The sequence below is a fragment of the Xenopus laevis genome, chromosome 9_10L (assembly GCF_017654675.1).
Source record: "Xenopus laevis strain J_2021 chromosome 9_10L, Xenopus_laevis_v10.1, whole genome shotgun sequence".
Classification (NCBI taxonomy): Eukaryota; Metazoa; Chordata; class Amphibia; order Anura; family Pipidae; genus Xenopus; species Xenopus laevis.
In genome coordinates, this window is record NC_054387.1 from 54,473,126 (window position 1) to 54,495,654 (window position 22,529).

A 22,529-nucleotide genomic window follows, 5' to 3' on the forward strand; every position below is an offset into this window, starting at 1 on the left:
GATCAACCATTATTTTTACCGGCCAGGTGGCAACCCTACCGGGAAACCAGGAAAACTCCTGGTGGGCCCAGGTGTCTGTGGGCCCTTGTGTGGCTAAACATTTGGCCTATTTCATGGCCATTCCCTATTTCTTTGAGAACAAAGAGGCTAAACAGAATGAATAATAGTTTATAGTATGTTAAGAATAGAGAATAGTGGTTGAGCGAGGAGAAGAAGAATAATAGTACTGAGAGTGGGCCCATGGTCTAAGGTTTTTGGGTGGGCCCCTGGTGGTTTCCCAGTCAGACACTGGCACATGGGGCTTATATGTGATACTACTGGTTTGTGCCCCTTACCAGTTTTATCCTCTGGAACCAAACGAAGCACAAGGTCTGGGGATTCCGGCCTAAGGGCTTGTAATAAAAGTGGCATGTAACACAATGACTACAGCCATACATAATAAAATTCCGGGAAAAGGTGCATTGGCGGTCACATGGACAGAGCTCGGAGTCTCCGCCGCCATCTTTGTATTGGGTCAGTCTCCAACTACAAGAGCGAGGTCGGCCTCCTGCTTCAAGAACAGTAGCAATCACTGTCCCGATTTCAGCGTTAGTTTGCAAAATTGTAAAGTCGGCTGGCAGACAAATAGCTGCGATCGGATAACTCGTTGGTTGGTTTTTGCTACTTGCCGGACACGTGTCCCTTAAGTGATATGGCGACAAAATGTAGAAGCCCCGCCCCGCGGAGGGATCTTGTGACGCAAGTTGCCGGCCGGCCTTATATAAGGGTTGAGCGCGCTGCGTGTTTCTTCCCTTCCTGCCGTATCCTCCCTTCTGTACAGCTGGTCTCGTAACGTCCTTTGTCTAGCAACATGCCCGGATTTAACGACAGGGATCGAGGCCGAGATAGAGGGTATGTACATGGCGTTACTTCTTGTGAGCTCCTTTTCTGAGTTCCGTAGTTGGCAGGGTCGCGCGGGCGGTTTTTTTTGTTGGCACTCCAGGGCAGCGCCTGTGGGTGGGTGATGGGTAGGTGATGGGTAGTGAATGTATGTAAGTGTTTCGGTGGGGGGCACAGCTAGTGATGGGGCGTACGATCGATGAATGGTGTTCTTGGGGTACCGGGAGGCGGGGCGTGGAGTGAGAAGATGGCGGTGGCACCAGATGCGGCTCTTTGTCTCCGCACAAAATGGCGGCGGCAGGAAGGATCCCTTCACTGGATAGTGTTGGGGCCCCTCTGTACTTCTCTATTGCTTATTATTTTGCCTTGTTTCCACTTATTTAAGTTTTAGTTGCCATTTGTTTGTTTTTCTCTGGCACTCTTCCCCTAGTAACTGCGTGCGTGTCCCATTGCTGCCCTATTGTATAGCACCCATGTGGCATATCTCTGTACTGCCACCATTGGGGATATTAAGATAGCCTTGCTCGCTGTGTGCTACGCCCCTTTAGTACTACTTGTGCTGATCGCCTCTCTGTACACACAACCTTTTCGTGTGTCGATTCTCAGTTCACACAAACATGTGGCACCACCTAAGGCTGTTTAGAAGTGGTCTCCTCTGTGTTCCTATTGTGCGTGGTACAAGGGAAGGTTTGGGACTCTTTAGTAGAGGACAAATTCAATAACGGGGTTTCTGAAATAAGCTCTTGGCACAAAGCTGATCAAGTCCTGCTGCCCTTTTTGCAGTCATGTAGGATTTTATCCTCCCACTTTATTTTGTTTTCTGGCAGTAATATTTTATTTTGTGATAAGTGGCTGATCTTAGCTGTGTCTTTCAGTCACATTTTATCTGTTAAATATCAGTTCCTAGTTATTGGCTTCCATGCTGGGATTACCAACTATCTTTTATATTGTGCCCTTAATCAGGAAGCTTGACGCCCACACCTAGCGGTACCTACTGCCTTGTATCTGTTCGTCACACTTCTTGGGCAATCTCCACTTGGCAGCTTGGTCCAGCACAGTTCAGTGGCCATATTGCATTGTACACTGTAGATGATTCTAAAACCTGGATTGCCTGTCTCCCATGGAGTCTTGCACAGTCATAAGTGGGTCTTTCTTACATTTGATAGTGGTTTGGTGCCCTTCTGAAATCTGTCTATAAGGGTAATGCCACATTTGGGCGAAACTCTGCCTATGCTGCAATCTACCCCTTATCTTGCCTGCACCCAGAATCATTGGATTGGCCCTGGAGCAGACACACGTGGTGGATTTCAGCACCGAAATGCAAGTTTGCAGTTAAGTGGTGAGATCTGCTGCATGGCTGACACTGGGTGCAGGAAGGGTCAGTGTTGCCTTGCACAGATGAGTGCTTTTTTTTTTTCTTCTCCTAGCAGTGTCATGATCTTGAAATGTAGTGTTGGTTGCACCAGATTGTGTGATTTGTGCCATTTCACCACTTTCTTCCCCTCCCCCCTTTAATTTGGGGGTCTGCCGCACAGCCTGAGCTTCGCTTTAGAAACCATTCTATTCTCTGTTGCAGGAGGCGATCCCACTGTTGTCAGTTTGCTCTCTCTTCCATTTGTATGCCTATTTAGTAACTGCACATGAATGGTCACTTGTATATGAGAGAGCATTGTTCTACTCTATATGGCCATTATTTCTGCTTTCTGTAGGCGGTACTATTCATGCGTCTAGACTGGCTTTGTGGCACAGTCGGTCCTTTTTATTTGGCTTTTAGCTTACTGTCTGCATTGGCCTTTTGTCTTTATATTTAGATTTGGAGGTGGTCCTCGTTTTGGGGGAAACAGAGGTGGTACATCTGGCAAATATGGAAACCCCGGGGAGCGGCTTATGAAGAAAAAATGGAACCTGGATGAACTGCCAAAATTTGAGAAGAATTTCTATCAAGAACATCCTGATGTTGTGAGACGAACACCGGTGAGTTTCCTGATTGGAATGGGCTATGTGTAGCTACTAGTTAACTATCTATTTATCAGTATGTCAATCATGGCTCACTAGTGATGCCTTTTATTGTAAGTTTCCATTGGCATTTGTAATGTGCTAAGTTTATGCACCATTTTTCATGGACACAATTTGGCTGGTTAGCACATGTGCCTATGTTATGATTGTACATTTGATATACTTGGGGATGCCAAATTGTATAAATTTCTGCTTAGTGACCGTCAATTATTTATATAGCAAGTATATTTATTTCTGTGATTCCTACAGTTACAGAATTGCTCTTGAAAGAGTACATTTTGGATAGTCTCTTTATGAGAAACCATTTGAGTGGACACGCACTTTATATTTAGCCTCCTGCATTTACAGTATATTGAATTTATAATCTGAATTTTGTTTTGCAGCAAGAATGTGATCAGTACAGAAGAAGCAAAGAGATAACCGTACGAGGGATTAACTGTCCAAAACCAATTCTGAATTTCAATGAAGCAAGTTTCCCAGGTACATTCCCCTAACTAGTTGCTGGTCTCTGCAGCTTTTATGCTTTCTGCTGGAAATCCACGTAACCACTTTTTGTCCCTACAGCAAATGTCATGGAAGCGATTAAACGGCAGAACTTCACTGAGCCCACTCCCATCCAAGGACAGGGATGGCCAGTGGCTCTAAGTGGACTGGATATGGTCGGTGTTGCAATGACTGGATCAGGAAAAACTCTTTCTGTAAGTACTCTGCTGGTAACTCTTGGCCATGCATAATTAAGGGGGCTGTTACCTTCCAAATCTTTTTTCAGATTGAAAGCAACTGAAAAGTTTACAGTGAACAATCTTTCATTTTTTTTTTTTTTTACCATTCTCCGACTATTTAAGTTTAAATGTTATTGTTCGTGTCTCTGGTTTCAGTCTGGCAGCCCAGTGACCCAGAAGCAGAGTCTGAACTGTTTACAATTAGTTTATACATTTCTTGCAGTGTCTGTGGAATTGATACAATAGTTGCTAACAGCTGCCTTTAATGAAACTCCGATTCTGCTCAGCAGGGACAAATAACAAATGTATCAACCAAGTATATCAATTTAAAACGGTTAACTCTGTGACCCCCTAGTTTATAGTAGTGCACTCTCGATATAGACAACTGCCTGGGTGCTGGTTATAACATAGCATAACAAACCAAAAATAAAACTGCACTACAAGAACTTGAAATAGTGAAAAAAAATGTAAGAATCTTGTATCCAGTAAATATATCAATTTAAAACCATTAACTGTCTGCGAAACCCCCCCCACAAGCTGCTTTAGAAAGTGAAAACAAACTTTACACTACAATTGATATATCTTTCTAAAATTGAAAAGTGTATTTTTGACAATTTTAAACAGACTGAACTGAAAAGCATTTGAAGGTTAAAAAAAAAAAAAAAAAAAAAAAACCCCCACAAAGTGTTTAGGAGTATTAACATTGTTGCTTTTGTTTGCAGTACCTGCTTCCTGGGATTGTCCACATCAACCATCAACCATTCCTACAGCGGGGAGATGGTCCAATTGTAAGTGTCTGCTTTAAATTTCTGTGCCATATTCCAAGGGCACAGTGTGTTTCGGGATGACTTGACACTTGTACTAGAAACTTGGTATTTTGCATTAGTAATAGAACTCTGAATATAAGTTTTGGCAGGGTTTTGTTTGAGCAATGCAGTCTCCCTCTATGGTAATCATGGGTATAATCTTAAAATCCAGTTTAGTTGCAGGCCTTTCATTGTCAAGGAAATGGATTGCCCCTGTCCCACTAGATATCAAATATTTTTTTTTTTATCATTTTAAATAGAATGTTTGTATTTGTGTAGTCCCTTTATACTGTGATCAAGTTAATGGATATTATCTAGGACTTGCCCCTAAATATGCTGGAAAGTACACATTGAATTTAACAAAACTGTTGTTACCTGCTATGCGTAGGCAGGGCCTACATAAACTTGTTTGGGCTACATGCTGCTATGCACGGGGTTGGTGTTAGATCTATAGCCTACACACAGGCTCATGTGTCTGTCTTAACATGTGGTTTCCTTACAGCTTTTGGTGCTGGCACCAACCAGGGAATTGGCTCAACAGGTTCAGCAAGTGGCTGCAGAGTATGGCAGAGCTTGTCGTCTGAGGTCCACCTGTATTTATGGCGGGGCCCCAAAGGGACCACAGATCCGTGATCTGGAAAGAGGTGAGGTGTCCAGGAGCCCATCATAAGTCCCATCTACCATATCATGATATCTCCTTTTTGTATAGAATACTAAATTATGCTGTTTCTTTTAGGAGTTGAAATCTGCATTGCAACACCTGGAAGGCTGATAGATTTCCTTGAAGCAGGAAAGACCAATCTGAACAGATGCACATATTTGGTGCTTGATGAAGCAGACAGAATGCTTGACATGGGCTTTGAGCCTCAGATAAGAAAGATAGTAGACCAGATTCGAGTGAGTACAGCTTTGCTTAATCTGCTTTTGGACATTCCAACTTGTATATGAGATGCTGACTGGTCATTTTGTCCACAGCCTGACAGACAAACACTGATGTGGAGTGCCACTTGGCCTAAAGAAGTCCGGCAACTTGCTGAAGATTTTCTGAGAGACTATGTTCATATTAACATTGGTGCCCTGGAACTCAGTGCCAACCACAATATCCTTCAGATTGTTGATGTGTGTAACGATGGTGAGAAGGATGACAAGTGAGTTCATGTTAAAACAATTAAGAACAATTTCCAGTCCTTTCTCTAAGTCTTTAAATTGCCCACTAACAGCTGCTGTTGCAAACATCAATGTAGAAATGCTCAGCCTGTTAGGCTACAGTTTGCCATAAAGATATGGCTAGGCATTTTGTTGCCTTATGACCTTTTCCTTAATGTTACCGCACACTTACCTGAATTAAGCACCTTTAATCTATTCATGGCTCTTCACTCACTGCAGTGTTTTTGTTTTTTAAATTTAAAGCTTGCTGGCTTTATTAAGTGTACTTATTCTCTGTTTAAGGCTTGTCCGTTTGATGGAGGAAATTATGAGTGAAAAAGAAAATAAGACCATAGTATTTGTTGAGACCAAACGACGATGTGATGATTTGACTCGCAGGTTGAGGAGGGATGGGTAAGGATGATTTACCTCGTGTGTAACAACCACTTTTAACCCTTAAACTAATAGTGCTATCAAAAGGGGTATGCAGCCTCAAACTTAGACACTGATTCTTTATGGAAAGTACCTATTGCCTTCATGTTGGGTGTCTGCTTCTTTCAGGTGGCCTGCAATGGGAATTCATGGTGATAAGAGCCAGCAGGAGCGTGACTGGGTCTTAAATGGTAGGCAAACGGCACATTAATAAAACTAGGTTTAATAAGTGGTCTCTTCTGTGGAGTTTCCTAAAGAACATTTTTTTTTTATTCTTTGCAGAGTTTAAACATGGTAAATCACCTATTCTGATTGCTACAGATGTTGCTTCCAGAGGTCTAGGTTAGTAAGTTCAATCTGCTTATCTTGGGTAACTACTCACTAATGGACTACTTTTTTTGTGAAATGTATTTGTTTTTAAAGAAAGTTTATTTGCTTTCTTTAACCTCTGAAATTCTCTTGAGTTTTGTTTTTCACAAAGGTGCGGTCTTTGTGGCAAGGCCTAGGCATGACAGTCGGAGGACGCAAGGGGATGGAGGACTAGTGGAAATTGGCTGACTGCTTCCAGTTGTGTAGAGGTGGAAAGCCGAGCATCGTGTGCCAGTATCTTCAAAAGGCAGAATTTAACTTGTATCCCCCTCCCACACTACCAAAACTGCAATCCCATAAAGACACCCCACCATCTGTTGCATGCTTATAGCTCTTGATACTTGCAACGTGCTCTGCCTTATACCACAGGGTTGCGTTGAGGGTTGACTTTGAGACATTTTGGCAGTATTATAATGGGAGAGCAGCTTTTTCTTGGAAGCCTTTTGTTAGACAAATTGGTGAGTACTGGCACATGAATGAGTGTATAGCAAAGGGAGAGGAAGCAGAACTCCGAGCCTTAGGTTTCACGATCCTCCCTCACCTGTATCGTAGTCGTCATGTCGAGACCTGCCAGAGGGGACAAATTCTCAAGTGAATCCTGGTTTCTCGGAAGTGCTTGCCTAGACGAGACACAGCACACAAAAATAACTCTGGCTCCCAAATGCCTTATTGTATTCATGGTGGGGGGTGTTCCCAGGATGTGTGTGCTTGTAGCTGCAGTTGTAAGGTCTTGGCAAGACAAAGCAGTGGGTGGCCAGATTACTGTGCTTCTAATGAATGTGTGAGGTGGACCACTTCCAGTTTCTTGAAGGTCCTCGAACTGAGCACATGAGGAGGCTGCCGTTGGCGTTAGTGGCTGTACTGCTGACCAGCAATCAGAGGTCACTTGACTATTTATAAGGGAGCCTTTGAGCAGTGCAAAAGTACTGGTAAGGCGTGTGGTGGGTGGAGTCGATGGGACAGCACATTACTTCTTTAGACTGGGTAGCCTAACCTTTGTTTTTCAGCCTTGATTCCTCTCCGGAACAACTTTGTCTAACTTGTGGTTTTGGTCTGACGCTTGTGGTGTGCAAAACCTTATTTGCCTCCTCGTTTTGCCACACTGCAACACTTTACAGATGTAGAAGATGTGAAATTTGTCATCAATTATGACTACCCCAACTCCTCAGAGGATTATATTCACCGAATCGGAAGAACCGCCCGCAGCAGCAAAACTGGCACAGCATACACCTTCTTTACCCCAGGAAACATTAAGCAAGTCAATGACCTGATCTCCGTCCTCCGGGAAGCAAACCAAGCTATCAACCCCAAGCTATTGCAGCTGGTAGAGGACAGAGGTAAAATTCTCAAATATAGTAATGGGGTGGGGGTGATGTCTCTTGCTGGCTTGCATGTAGTTTTGGAGCTGCAGTTGTATTCTGTTACACATTCTACTCTGAAGTGGGCTTTGTACACCAGAAAGGTAATGTCTGCAAAGATAAAATGGTTGATACCGCCTTTAAAGCTTTAATACCCTCTTCTGTTTTACAGGGCGCTTCAGAGGCAGAGGAGGAATGAACGACAGACGTGACCGTTTCTCTTCAGGCAAGCGGGGTGGGTGGGACCGGGAAAATTATGACCGTGGGTTTGGCGGAAAGAGAGACTTTGGCAACAAATCCCAAAATGGCTTTGGCAACAAATCCCAAAATGGCTTTGGGGCACAAAATTACAATGGAAACTTTAACAGCTATGGCAGCAATGTTCAGAGTGGGTTCCGGGCAGGTGCTCAGAATGGCACATACCAGAATGGCTACAGCACCCAGCAGACTGGCTACAGTGCACCTCCAATGCAGAATGGAATGACCCAGCAGGCATATACATACCCAACTGCCACGGCTACAGCACCAGCTGTCATAGGTTATCCAATGCCAACATCCTACCCCCAATAAGCTGTTAAACCAGTTTGTCCGTTTTTATTTTCTGTACTTGCTCTTTGTATTGTTTCCATGCAAAATAGTTATTTAAATCCCACAGGTTTCTCAGAGGTAACTGCAGTGGTGACTGTAGTGCACTTTCACTATTTAAGTTGACTGTATCTACATTCCTGAGGCAATTTTAGTTGTTTTTTTTTGTTTTTTTTTGTAATAGAACAAAGCCAGTGTTTCCAGAGTTTACGTGATTTGGAGTACTGTAATGGGGGCAGCGCATGGCCTTCAATAAAGATCCTTTAACTTGGTTATCTCACTTGTCTTGCTCTTCATTGCACAGGAATGTGCTCAACTGGATGTATTCAATTGGCCAATGATGGCACTGGATAAGAGTTACGGCTAAGTCTTGTCCTACTTCTTTAAAGGAAAACTAAAGCCTAAAAATGAATATGGCTGGCTAAAAATGCCATTTTATATATTTTAAGTTATTGTGCCAGCCTAAAGTTTCAGCTTGTCAATATCTGCAATGATTCAGGACGTCAAACTTGTCACGGGGGGGGGGGGGTCACCATCTTGGAAACCATCACATCCTCAGTGGGCTTTGAGCAGCTGTCGAGAAGCCAAGTTTAGGGGTTGTTACAAATCAAGCAGAAAATTAGATTGGCCTGTAATACAAGGTTCTACAGGGCTGATTATTAAATTCTGATGCCAATTGCACTGGTTTCTGTGCTGCCATGTCATAATTATCTGTATTAATTGCTAATCTGCCTTTTATCTGTATTAATTGCTAATCTGCCTTTTATTTTGACTATTCTATGTACTGTATACTGAGTTGGTCCCTAAGCTCAGTAAGTGACTGCAGCACAGAGCATGTGGAGTGAACCAGCAGAAACGTAGATGGGGAGCTACTGGGGCATCATTAGAGACACTGATCTTCACTGCTAAAGGACTGTGGTTGCCTTGGGCTTGGACAGAAACCCAAAACAAAATGTAAAACGTTTCTAGCCTACTTCTGCTGCTATAAGATACTATACTGTAAAGTGGTCCTTGTAGTGGCTTTCATGTCCTGGCAATCTGCATTATATTAAATGTCTCCCCTGTCCTCAGTATAGCCCAAGTTACTCTGGGTAAATATATAAAAAATAAAGGGGAGCACACAGGCTACATAGAATACACAAGTATGATTGACAAGCCACCATAGCTAGTCAAGGTGAAACACAATGCTGTCCTGTCTACCCCTGGTCACTGCATAGACTGGCACCTTCCGTGCATAGTAGCATTTCTCGGGGAAGTGTCTCAGTTTGATCCACCCTCCAATTTGCTCTTAAAGGATAAGTAAACTTTTAAATAAGTGAATGTAAAAAAGAACTTTTGCAATTTACACTTATATTTTTTTCTTTTAATTCCAAGATATTAAGGGATATATGTACTGTTAATATGAATGATTGTGTTACAACAGCGCCACCTGTTGGTCCGTTTCCACCAGTCTGACCACCAAGTTGTCAGGAGAAAGAGAGGCTGCTCTGATGTTCGTCTGCTTAGGAAAGATTTGAGAGGCTTCTAATTTCATTACTAAGCAGAAGAACATCAGAGCAGCCTCTTTCTTTCTCCTGACCACTTCCTTGACTACTTGTTGGTCAGACTGGTGGGAAACTGACCAGCAGGTGGCGCTGTTGGAATAAAATCCATTCATATTAACAGTACGTGTCCCTAAATATCTTGGAATTAAAAGAAAACAATGAGTGTAAATTGCAAAAGTTCTTGAAATAGCCCCCTCATCAGTTTTACATTCACTTATTTTTAAGGTTTACTTATCCTTTAAAGGTGAGTGCCAATACCCAAACACTGGTTTCACAGGCTTAACCCCCCCCCCTTGCTTGCAGCTTTGATATTGTGCAGACAACCACCCACTTTTAATGGCATGGAATCTATACGTTCTGTAGAGCAGTGATTTCCCCCATCCTTTTTACAAGTGTGCCACAATCAAATGTAAAAAATAGGAGAGCAACACAAGCATGACAAAAGTTCCTGGGGGTGCCAATTATGGACTCCTAAAGGTAGCACCTATGTGGACTAGCAGTTCATGTGAGGCTGTTTGGCAGCACACTTAAAAATAAGCACCTGCTTTGAGACCACTGGGAGTAATGTCTTGCTTACAAACCACTGGTGTAGAGCAACGCTGCTGAAGTACAAAAATACACAGGGGAAGTTGTGGGAGTACCCAATGCTACACAAGTACAGAAAAAACAGGTCCATCAGCAACATTAGTGAATTATTTTGGAAGCATTTTAAAGTAACACTTCAAGGCACTGATATTGTATTTTGGCCCTTAGTCAAGGAGTGGCCATACTTTACTAATGCAAGGACTACTTTTAGTGATGTCCCATTATGATCTTCATCCATAAAAGCGCTATTAGCATTCTGTTCCATGGAAAATATTACATAAATATTGATTTATGAGAAAATGTATATTGCTATATTAAACAAACTATTTCTTCTGTAACCTTAACATAAATATGTGAATGAAATAGTTTGATTGTCGGGTTTTATACACGTGCTCCTCTCAGTGCTATTTTCTATCTCTGTCCCTTACTGTTCTCTGCACCACTGCCCCTGACAATGTAACTGAGCAGCTTCCATGTATCTATTCATTCCTTATTCTCACTGGGTTTAGTTATGTGTAACTGTCATTGCTTTTCTGTTTCTCTGATTGTGACTCAATTTAGAATCCAATACTTCCCCCAGGTCTGTTAATCAAATGGTGTTAAGTTGCCAACTTGGTCCGAAGAGGCCAAACGGTGTGCTCTATAGTGGCATGTGCCTATCCGTATGTGTTGGTGGTGCCTGATTGATTACAAGATGGGGGGGTAGTTGTGTCTGTGCTACTCCAGCATGCAAGGTATAGCAGGCCTCGCTTCATCCAGGGCCGCCATCAGAGGGGGACAGGGGGGACAAGCGTACCGGGCCCGGGCATGAAGGGGGGCCCCGCAGCGCTGCATTTTTTGAAGTTCCGGACCCCCCTTACAAGCGCCCGAGCCGTACGTCCTCCCTCTGCGTTGCCGAATGCGGAAGTGCCGAAAAGACCCGAAGTCACGGAAAAAGCCGAAGTCCCGAAGCGTTGAAAAGACCTGAAGTCACGAAGTGCCGAAAAGACCCGAAGTCACGAAAACAGCCGAAGTCCTGAAGCGGCGCAAAGACCCGAAGTCACGAAAACAGCCGAAGTCCTGAAACCGCACAAAGACCCGAAGTCACGAAAGAGGCGAACTTGAAGTACTGAAGCCATGAGTTCAATTCTACTGAACACCAGTTTGTGTATTTTTTTTTTTTTTAACCCCCTGGCCACCGATGTATTATTTTAATATTCTATAGGCCCCTGCCACCAATCTTTTTGTAAAACATTTTTTTTTGGGGCCCCAATTTGTTTTTAACTTATAAGGGGGCCCCTGCCACCAGTTTTTTTTTTTTGTTTTTTTTTAAAAATTTTGGGGTCCCCAATTTTTTTTAACTTATAAGGGGGGCCCCTGCCACCAATGTTTTTTTTTTAAAAAAAAAAACAAAACAAAAAAAACCTTTTTTTTTTTAAAAAAATGTAAAAAAAAATTTTTTGGGGCCCCAATTTTTTTTTTACTTGTAAGGGGGCCCCTGCCACTTTTTTTTTTTTTTCAAAAAAGTTTAAAAAAAATTTTTTTTGGGGGCCCCAAGTTCTTTTTTAACTTATAAGGGGGGCCCTGCCACCAATGTTTTTTTAAAAAAACATTTTTTTTTTGGGGCCCCAATTTTTTATTAGGGGGCCCTGACCATCAATAACTTTTTATAAATTGTGTGGGGGGGGGGGTTACTTTTTTAGCGCTGATGTCTGTGTGGTCTTTTAACTGCGATGTGGAGTGGGCGGCATATGGGGTGGAGCTTGGTCGTCAGTGTGGGCGGGGCCCAGGGGGCCCTAAAAATTTTGTTGTACGGGCCCGTGAATTTTAATGGCGGCCCTGACTGCATCCTGCTACTTACAGCCAACTCCCTGTGCTAAAGGTACCAAAGGGGCTGGAGTGGAGCCTAGATGTTGTGGCTGATAAAGTTCAGCCCTTCCCTTACAAATACAAAAACTTTTCCCAAGGAGCATTGTACTGCAACTGAAGATATCAAAATAACCCATAACTCCGGGGTCGGATAAGAAAGTCCCCAGGCAGTGTAGGAATGTCACTACTTCATATAGAACAGCCATACAGTTCAACATTCAATTGTACTTACAATTACCCTAATGCTACTATTCCAGCTAAAGGCTTGCACAGGATGCTGGGAGCTGTAGTCAGGAGGAGCTGGGCACTACATGTTGGCTATGAATGATGTCACACAAACAAGCCTAATAGAAGATAATAGTGGATTTCTGGCCTTTTGTCAGTTCCCTTCGAGTGATCAGAAGATCCGTTAGCTTCTCCTGATGGGCTCTTACAGCTACCCCTGCTCTAGGTCTCTAATTAGCCTCTGAGTGTACTTGCCCGTAAAAGTACACAGCAGCGATAGAGAGTCTCTTCACGGCCATCATAAGTCTAGTGAAACCACATGTTTAGATGTCTAGCGATACGATTGGTTGATTCATAATCATGCCGAGGCTTGGAATGCATGGCTCCTCCCATTATGGCAGCACATGTTACAAGGTTAGTGAATTCTGTAGAAAAGATCGGTTCACTGAGGGAAGAAGTGCCAGGGAAAGCGACTGGACTGGCACATATCGTTGTATATACCCTGCCAGTGGGATGTGTGGGACTTGCACATATATGTAAATGTTCCCTGCTGCCCGTGAGATCTGTGGCACTGGCACATGTCTGTGTATATTCCCTGTCTAAAGGCATCTCAGGGACTGGCACATATCTGTGTATATTCCCTGCGTTTAGGGGATCTATGGGACTGGCACATATCTGTGTATATTCCTTGCCTAAAGGCATCTGAGGGACTGGCACATATCTGTGTATATTCCCTGCCTAAAGCATATCTCCCAGCTGCCCTTTTTTGGAGGAACAGTCCCTCTTTTGACGGCTTAACCTGCAGTCCCTATTTTCACTGAACAGCCAGAAAAAGAAACAACGTTTCTCACTTAATTGGCTTTTAACAGAGACCACAGAACACCTAACAGGTGCAAATAAGATACTTTGTAACAATTTTGAGACACAAAAAAAGCAAACTTTCATAACCTGGCAAATTTTGTAAATTGAACATGGTAATTAGGGGTTGTGGGCACAGAAAGGGGCACGGTCAAATAAAATTTTGCTGCACTACGTGCAGAAAAAAAATGTTGTTCCTCTTTTTACTTGCAAAATGTTGGGAGGTGTGGCACTGAGGAAGTGGGTTGACCACGAAACGCGTAAAAGCTATGGAGCTATTGGGCTCACTATGCTCTGTCAATTTTTAACAGTTTTCTAAATAAACGGATGTTTTAAATTTGCTGGTGCTCCGCGACTTAAAGGAATCTATGGGACTGGCACATATCTGTGTATATTTCCTGCCTAAAGGAATCTATGGGATTGGCACATGTCTGTGTATATTTCCTGCCTAAGGGGATCTGTGGGACTGGCACATATCTGTGTATAATACACAAAAGCGATGAATATCTTGTAAATTATATCCTTATAAAGGGTGAGTTCTGATGTCATCAGTAATAAACGGTGAATTCTGATGTCATTTCTGTCACATGACTCACTGAAATTTTTGTATTATAATAAATAAAGTACCCCAGTTGCAAAATATGAGGATATTAGAAGTTACCTCGGAAATCCTTCGGCCTCGTGTTTTTATATGGTCATGAAGCTCCTCGGTAACTTCTAATATCCTTATATTTTACAAGAGGGGGTACTTTATTCACTATATATTGCCTGCCTAAAGGAATCTGTGGGGCTGCCACATATCTGTTTATATTCCCTGCCTAAAGGAATCTATGGGACTGACACATATCTGTGTATATTTCCTGCCTAAGGGGATCTATGGGACTGGCACATATCTGTGTATAATACACAAAAGCCATGCATATCTTGTAAATTATATCCTTATAAACGGTGACTAGTGATGTCATCAGTTATAAACGGTGAGTAGTGATGTTATTTTTTTCACATGACTCACTAAAACTTGTGTCTTATAATAAATAAAGTACCCCTTGTTGGAAAATATGAGGATATTAGAAGTAACCTGGGAGTTCCATGACCTGTATAAAAGCACTCAGCCTTCGGCCTAGGTCAATACCTATGTGACTTATAATATCCTTATATTTATTAAGGGGATCTGTGGGACTGGAAAAGAAATAGGTACCAGCACTCAAGGCAATTCAAACAACTGGGACAAGACCCTTGAGTGTTTGATTGTTTGTTAAGTCACTGAAAAACAACGTTCTTGTCCTGGCACTGATCTCTTGGAGATAGCAAACACTGGACCTACATGACCCTGTGCCACCCTCTAACCCTTCCTGTAGATTACTCATGTACATGGGTTCCAGGTGTTGAGACGGGTAAGTGCCTGGGGAAGAGGGCCAGATGCTAAAGAGAAGGACTTATTTGCTCTGTATATTTAGTCCTCAGAACAGCAGTGCCGTTTAATACATCTATATTCTCTTCTGTTCAACCTGCAGGGCAGAATTTCTTTAGCAACTTCCCACAATGCTCCTGACCCTGAAGAACACTGGCCAGTTACTGGTCGCTGCTTGCTCTAAGGTGGCTCGATCCTTGGCAAAGTACCACCCCAGGGTAAATCATCACAGACACTGTGTTTGGTGCAGTAAAAGGGGTCTGACAACAGGAGGCACTGCCCAGAAGCAGGACATTCTTTTTCATTTGTGCCAGCAGAGACATTTCCTATCTGGTGAAACATTGACCTGCACATCACTTGTGCAAGGGTGCCACAATTTGGGGCCTCTGGGAGTGGAACTGAAGCGCAACTTGGTTGCTCAGTGGTGGAACTCTGTGGTTGTATACAGGGAGCAGGTTTTAGGTATTGATACTCTGCATCACCTGTCAACACCATCCAGTGCCCCAGAGAAACCACTGCTGGCCATATGTACTCAGCATTTAAAGGAACTCCCCAGAGACCAACTTGTCAAGTGGCTGGAAGATCCTGCAGGGAAGCTTGAGTTTCTGCGCCATGAGCTACTTTATGGTAAGGACACCTCTTGTGTATGCTTGTAATTAGTGTGGCTGGTAATGGCACCCCATTATCCTAGTGAATGTCTGTAATTAGTGTGGAAGGAAATGACACTCGATTATTCCAGTGTATGCCTGTACCTAGTGTAGCAGGGAATGGCACATCATATCCTAGTGTGTGCTTGTGATAAGTGTGGCAGGAAATGGCACCCCATTATCCTAGAGTATGTCTGTAATTAGTGTGGCAAGGAATGGCACCCTATTATCACAGTGTATGCCTGTAATTAGCGAGGCAGGGAATGGCACCCCATATCCTGGCATATTTGAGACTTTTCTCCAGTATCCTGTTTTGTTGATGGGGTAAATGGTTGCTGTAGAACTGCTGCTCTATTCTCTGCTGGTCACGGTTACTGAATACTGCTTTCTATATGTCTCCTCCCCTTTATATCTATAGACGGCTTTGGGAAATGTACAGTACAAAAACACACACTATATACATATACACAACATGTACAGTGTATCTGCCCTCATTTGATAATCTGCTTGTGTGGTGCAACTTTAGGAGCTCTGCTGGAATATGTCCCCTCTATGGAATTGCTGAATAAAAAGATGCCATTTGGCCTCGCAGAGATTGGGAAATGCTTTCACTCTATTCCAGAAGAGAGAAATAAGGGCACAATTCTCCCCAGGTAAGAGTCTGTGAGAAACAGAGGGTGATTGGCTCTGGAGTGGCACTATATACCTCTATAATACTTTGCTTTGTTTTTTCAGAATAGGAGAGAGGACAGTGGCTTCCCTTGTCTGGTTCAGTTCCCCAAAATCCTCAGGGCAGTGGCAGGATTACTGGCTCAGACAGCGACTCCAGTGGTGGCAGAAGGTAAGGGGCAAAGCTTTCTTATTGAATTGATTATTTGTTCTTTCACTTTTGTTCCTTCTGTACCTTTCACTGCAACACCATTATATCCATTAGAGTTCTGTCTTACAACATTTTACAGCTTCCAGAATATTTCTTCTCTGTATATTTGTATTTATACTGCCGAAATGAGTTTATGTTTCTTATGTACTGTTACACTGTTACTAAAGCTCTGTTGCAAATAAAACAGACAGATTTATGTTTGAAGTTACACTGGATATTGCTGTCTTTTACATTGAAAAGTTATGACCAAGTCTGCCATTCCAGTATTCCAACAATATGGGAGGGCATTTTATTGAAAGAAAAACATTACAAAGTATTAATTCATCACATTATTAACCAAAGAAAATCAGGAGAAGAAAATGACAAAATAAAAATCACAAATGAAAATGTGCAATTACCCAGAATGCAACATTCTCTGCCTTCTGCTGTGACTTGTTCCACTGCCCCTCTCTCTTCTGGCTGGTTAATTTGCACTATACAAGGATTCCATATTTACTGGCCCTTCACTCAACTATCCAGTACTACATTTCCATATAATTCAGATTCTCTAAAAACCCTACTGTAAGGATGTTGCCAGTGAATATTTGAGACTTTTGGTAATGACACAGTCTAACAGAAAGTGCTCCTTTTATCTGTGCCACAGCCCCATGGGCATTGCCTGGCCACTGCATTTAGATACATTCAGAATCCCCTAAAAAGCAGCTTCCTCTGGAGTCACAATCTTGATTGTACAGGCTTTCAGAACAAGGGGAAGTCAACCCCCCCCCCTCCAAAATGCAGAAATAAATGCTTTTCTCAGGGGCAGACCTTAGTTCCCCCATCACTCTGTGACACTTCCTGCACAACTTCCTCTTACCTGGACACTTTTCAGTCTATCATCCCAGTCTTTGATAAAAGGTGAAACCCTGGCTCTAATAACTGTTTTTCCACAGAGAGTCCTTCATCTGAGCCATACCTCAATAATTATATTTCAGAAATAAGGTGTACAAGAAGGCCATCATGCCCAAAACTCCCTCCTTTCTCTACAGGGAAGGTACTCCCCAGAGCATTTGAACAGAACAGACTGTGAACTCTTATGTAAAAAGATTCTGGCAACAAGAAAATAAGAGAAACAAACAGAATCAGACTTCATAACATTAATTCTTTCCCTTTAGGTCAACCTCGAAGCTTCCATAGCTGAAGGTGCACACACATTCAGTTTTTCATTCCAATTTGCCTTAGCACCATCACCCTTCCCTAATGTTATACCCAAGAACTTAACTCTCTCTTTTACTGCTGGGAAGTCCCTTAATTGGACATTTTGTTTCTCCCTTAAGACCCAAAAAGCTTCTGATTTTTTCTTAGTTGACCAGAGACCCTGTGGCCTCTGATAGCTTCTGATGTGGTCAACTATCAATGACTCCTCCTCTAGTCTAAACAGAACAATGGTACCAGCAGCCACATAGGTTACTAACCTAAAGGGCTGACTCAAGGGACCCTCCAAAGTCCAACCCAGTACTCTGCAGTGCTGTTAGAAAAGGATCCAGAGCAAACACATAGAAGCGTCGACTATGAGGACACCCCTGTCTTACCCCTGCTCCCACCTCAAAGTTTTCTCTACAACCATTAATCAAAGGAAAGGTTCTTCCCCTTTCATACAGGATTTGTAACCATCTGGCAAACTGACCTGTAAAGTCAACCAGCCCAGCTTTTCTTGGAGCAAGGTCAAGAAATACTTTCCCAATTTGTGGAATTTGCACCTTTCTATATCCTTCCACTGTACAGTACTGAAAAGAAGAAAGTAAATTGCCCACACACTGACTTTACATATAAAAGAGAATCCTTGCAAGAATCTTGTTATTCAGTGGTAAGAAGGGCAATGGGCCTTCCCCTTTGAAAGCAGGATCAATGAAGAGGGAGGAAGACTACCACTCTCCACACTGTCTTTGAAAACTTTAACAAATATAGGAGCAAGGTTGTAAACCTCTTACAGTGTAATTTCTGCTTTCAATAGAGAAAAGACCAAATGAGCATTATTAGGACTGTAGTTTCCTTCAAGGATGTGTCTGTCTGATTCCCTCACTCAACTCATGTTGTAAAGCAGAAAATGATCATAGTGATCCAACAACTCAATGCCCCTCATGCAAAAAATATTTCAGCCCCCTCAGATCTCCTAATATAATCATAAGTAGTGATGAGCATTTTGCTTCGCAGAAAATTCACAAAATGGCAAAAAGATCAAAAAAGATCGTCAGACACATTGGTCAATTGGCAGTTTTTTCTGCAACAATTGTCAAACCGCATCACTTTTTTTACTATACATTAGAGTCTATGAGCATTTTTTCATGGTGAAGCATGGCAAAATATTTTGCTGAAACCTGGTCTTCCTGTTCTTGATACTACATACATTGGCTGTAAGGAATTTGATAGGGTAAGCCATCATTAAATCCTATTGTGCTTCTGCTTGCCACCACTCCCTTCAGCACCCCTCCTTTAAAGGTGTAAAGGTGAAATGTTGGTGTACTCTCTTCACTCTCCAGGTCAAACACAACCTCTTCCTCTTCTAGGGATTCCAATTCCCCCTCCTGACTCAACTACAACTTTTCCCATCTCTCTCCTATTTTTTTTTTTGCCAAGGTCCTCCTTGTCGTCCTTTTCTCTTCCTCCTGCAGCCTCTCCTCCTCTTCCTCAGCTAGATTCCCCTACCCTACTAATTCAACAAACCTGATCTATGTTCCTACCACAATTTTTATGGGGATGGTTTTCCTTTTTACTAAATATTTTTTTTCGAGTGTATTTTCAATATCCTCTAAGTCAAAGCAATTCTCTGTATATTTGTATTTATACATGTGGGTGGAAGGTGCCATATAGTAATGCCATATTATACTGTACTTTAGACAGTACAGTATGAGGATAGAGCTTTTTGTGTGCCTAGAACATTCCTTCTCTGTATATTTGTATTTATACACAGGGCCACCATTATAAATCACGGGGCCCCATACAACAAAATGTTGTGGGGGCCCCGTCCACCCCAGCCCAAAAGCCCCACTTCAGATCCCACCCACTCCACACCACAGTTGAAAGACCACACAGACATCAGCGCTAAAAAAGGTGACCGCCCCCCCACAAGTAATAAAAAGCTATTGATGGTCAGGACCCCCTTATAAGTTAAAAAAAAACTGTGACACCAGGCCCCCCATTAAAGTTTTTTTTTTAAAAAATTGGTGGTCAGGGCCCCCCTACAAGTTAAAAAAAAAATAATTGGTGCCTGGGCCCCCTTACAAGTAAAAAAAATTGGGTCCCCAGAGAATATTCGTTAAAAAAACAATGGCGTCAGGGCCCCCCTTGCAAGTTGAAAAAAAAAATTGGGGCCCCAGAGAATATTTTTAAAAGAACATTTGTGGAAGGGGCATATAGAGTATTAAAATAATACATTGGTGGCCAGGGGATTAAAAAAAATAAAAAAACACAGTTGGTGTTCAGTAGAATTGAATGTGCTGTTGTGGAGAAGACCTGGGAAAAGAAAATAACTAAATATGACCGAGAATTTTCTAAATACATATCGGATGGAGGTTCCATTTTGATGCCATAGAATGTTCAGTATGAGGGTATAAAATATGCCATGAACATTCTGTTTATATTTGTATTTATACATATGGGGAGAGGTGCCATATTGTTTCCCTTAGACAGTACAGTATGAGGTTGTAGCTTATTGTGTGCCCAGAACATTCCTTCTCTGTATATTTATATATATACATATGGGAATCAGGGCTCGATGCTTGGGAAAAGCCACTGCTAATTCCTGTTCTCCCCCATTCCCAGTTTGCTCAGAGCCCATCAGGTTTCAGCTGTAATGACATTCAGGATGGGCAGGGAAGAAAGAGCTCCTTGATTCAGTATGAGTTCCCCTGGGGAAGGGAGACCATTGAGACCCTCTGCAATATGGATGACTCTGCCCTCTTCCAGATGCATCCTGGGTGCACAACCAAACTTCAGGTAGGTTATTCTATGCTGTTTTTTTTCCCTATTAGGAATCCTGTGTATGCATATCATTGTATAATGACCAAGTTGGTGCCCCTTCTACTCCCCCTATCACAAATGTTATTGTTCCTATCTCTGTAACTGCATCCCTGGGCCTGTTCTACCCTAAAGTCATGCCTCCCTAAGTGCATCCCCTACCACACTGCCATTTTTAGTGATTTGCTTTCTTGAATATTATTGAACATTACAGTCTGGTTGCTTCATGGGAAACTCCATGACTAATTAGTTTTCTCTCCACAGGCCAGAGATGGGCGGAAGTCAGTCGTGCCACATGTAGTCTGGGTGAGTGGAGACCTAGACAGAGGGATTCTTGCCTACCTCTCAGATGCCCTGCAGCAGACGGAGGCCCCCGCTGTGCGTGGCCAGTACCATCAAAGAGAGGTGAGACCCATGTAATGCACTGACCAGTCCTCTTACAGCACAGCTTCTACAAGAGACAGAGCTTACCTCACCTATAGTGCCTTTTGTTGTGCCCATAAGTGAACGTAGATATCAGAGCTCTACGGCTGTTGTACAATGCCCCACATGCACAGTACAATGGAGGCTAGAAAGCCATGGTCTTTGGGGGGGGGGGGCAATGAAGCTTTTCCTGGGGGGTTCTCTTTGTGTCTCATGCAGAGACTTTCCTGTGGGCATATGATAGATACAAAAGAGTAAAGTGGCTGTATGTTTCTCCCTTGTTGCAGGTCCTGAAGCTGCACCCCACCTTGGCGCCTATTAAAGTAGCTGTGGATATGGGGAAAGGTCCCACCGGTGAATTAAGGCTGGTAAGTGGTAAGTGCACAGGCACACATACAGGTTGAGCTGGGAATCAAGCCCACAGAAAACTGCCAATATGTGAGCAGCACTGCCATTTGCCAAGGCCTAACACATAATATGGTACTGCAGGTATGCCAAGGACTATCCAGTGAGCTGCGGGAACAAGGAGTGTATGTGTGGCCCGGCTACCAGGAAACCCTGCATGGCTCCTTGGAACAGCTCTATACAAAGTAAGGAAATATGTTGTGGTCATACTTTCCTTTATTCTCTGTAGTGGGCATGGCCTCTGCTATGAACTTCCTAGAGAACCAGCCTTTCTGTGTTTGGTCCCTACAGGTATGACAAGATGGGTGTCCTATTCACAGTACTGGTGAGTGAGTCCACGCTGGAGAATGGTTTGCTACAGGTGCGCAGCAGAGATACCACCCTAAAGGAGACGATTCATGTATCCAAGGTGAAGGATTTCCTGGTGAGGTACATTGCAGCTGCAGGAAACCTGTAATGGGCACAATAAAGAAGAATTTCTTTTTTTGTAACTTATATTTTTATTTGTTTTCACTATAAAGTACATATGTATTACCTTGGCCATTTAAAAGAAGAATTCTATGCCAGTGTTAGTGGCATCATTTCCTACCAGGACTTTGATGGTGGTATAAATGTATAGGAGGGGTTGGGGCTTTTGGCAGTACTGGGGATATTGCAGGGATAGGAGTCAATACATGGAATGGAAATAATGAGAGTAGGGAGATGAGTTGTTGTAAAGGACAGTGCTTAGAGGCTATAGGGCTATAGAGGTGGAGTTAAGGTGAAGGAATCGGTGTAGAGTTGTAGGAATCAATGTACTTTTATTTTCCCAACTGTCCTCCATAGCAGTACACTAATAGGTATGTTCCTTGCTTACCAATGGGATTGAAAGAACCCTGCCCCCTTATTTGATTTAAGGGATCCGGTCCCACAATCCAGTGTTTTTATTACCAATGTGCCTGGCCATAACTAAACTGGGTGCAGATAATGTGCTGTTGTAGAGACGAACTGGGAAAAGAAAATGGGGGAAATTTACTAAAGGGCAAAGTGGCTAAAAATTCGCCAGCGTGACGTCATTTTGGCACTTTGCTGATTTACTAATGGTAGCTGGTGTAAATTCGCTGGCGTAATTTCGCCAAGGAGATAGACTCTGGCGCAATTTCGCACTCTAACGCCAGGCGAATTTTCGGTCTGGCGAAAAAGCTTTACTACGCAAATTCACTAAGTTTTTTATTTTACTGACCGTTACCTCTATCGCCAGACTTGCCTTCACCACCTCAGACCAGGTGAAGTGCAATAGATACATTTTTTTTGGGGTACCCTCCTTCCCCCCTACATTTGCTAACATATGGCACCTAAACTATACTGTCGGCACATGTGTAGGGCATTATAACAACTTTATATAATTTTATTAA

General features: G+C 42.8%; 2 protein-coding genes across 2 annotated transcripts; both read left to right on the forward strand.

Moving 5' to 3' along the window:
• Positions 1–785: 785 nt before the first annotated feature.
• ddx5.L (DEAD-box helicase 5 L homeolog) lies at positions 786–8,588 on the forward strand (the record flags this gene model as incomplete). Its single annotated transcript, NM_001090761.1, is given in 13 exon segments — positions 786–891; positions 2,691–2,853; positions 3,279–3,375; positions 3,460–3,593; positions 4,340–4,405; positions 4,926–5,067; positions 5,160–5,320; positions 5,399–5,571; positions 5,873–5,983; positions 6,131–6,192; positions 6,284–6,343; positions 7,489–7,707; positions 7,901–8,588. Coding segments are annotated over 13 exon segments (1,827 nt in total). The 5' UTR covers positions 786–850.
• Positions 8,589–12,903: 4,315 nt separating this feature from the next.
• polg2.L (polymerase (DNA directed), gamma 2, accessory subunit L homeolog) lies at positions 12,904–21,626 on the forward strand. Its single transcript, NM_001088435.1, has 9 exons — positions 12,904–12,929; positions 14,888–15,411; positions 15,958–16,084; positions 16,167–16,272; positions 20,113–20,286; positions 20,572–20,712; positions 21,018–21,098; positions 21,220–21,320; positions 21,427–21,626. Exons 2-9 carry the CDS (start codon positions 14,916–14,918, stop codon positions 21,590–21,592), a joined length of 1,392 nt encoding a protein of 463 aa, NP_001081904.1. The 5' UTR covers positions 12,904–12,929; positions 14,888–14,915; the 3' UTR covers positions 21,593–21,626.
• The last annotated feature ends 903 nt before the right edge of the window (positions 21,627–22,529 follow it).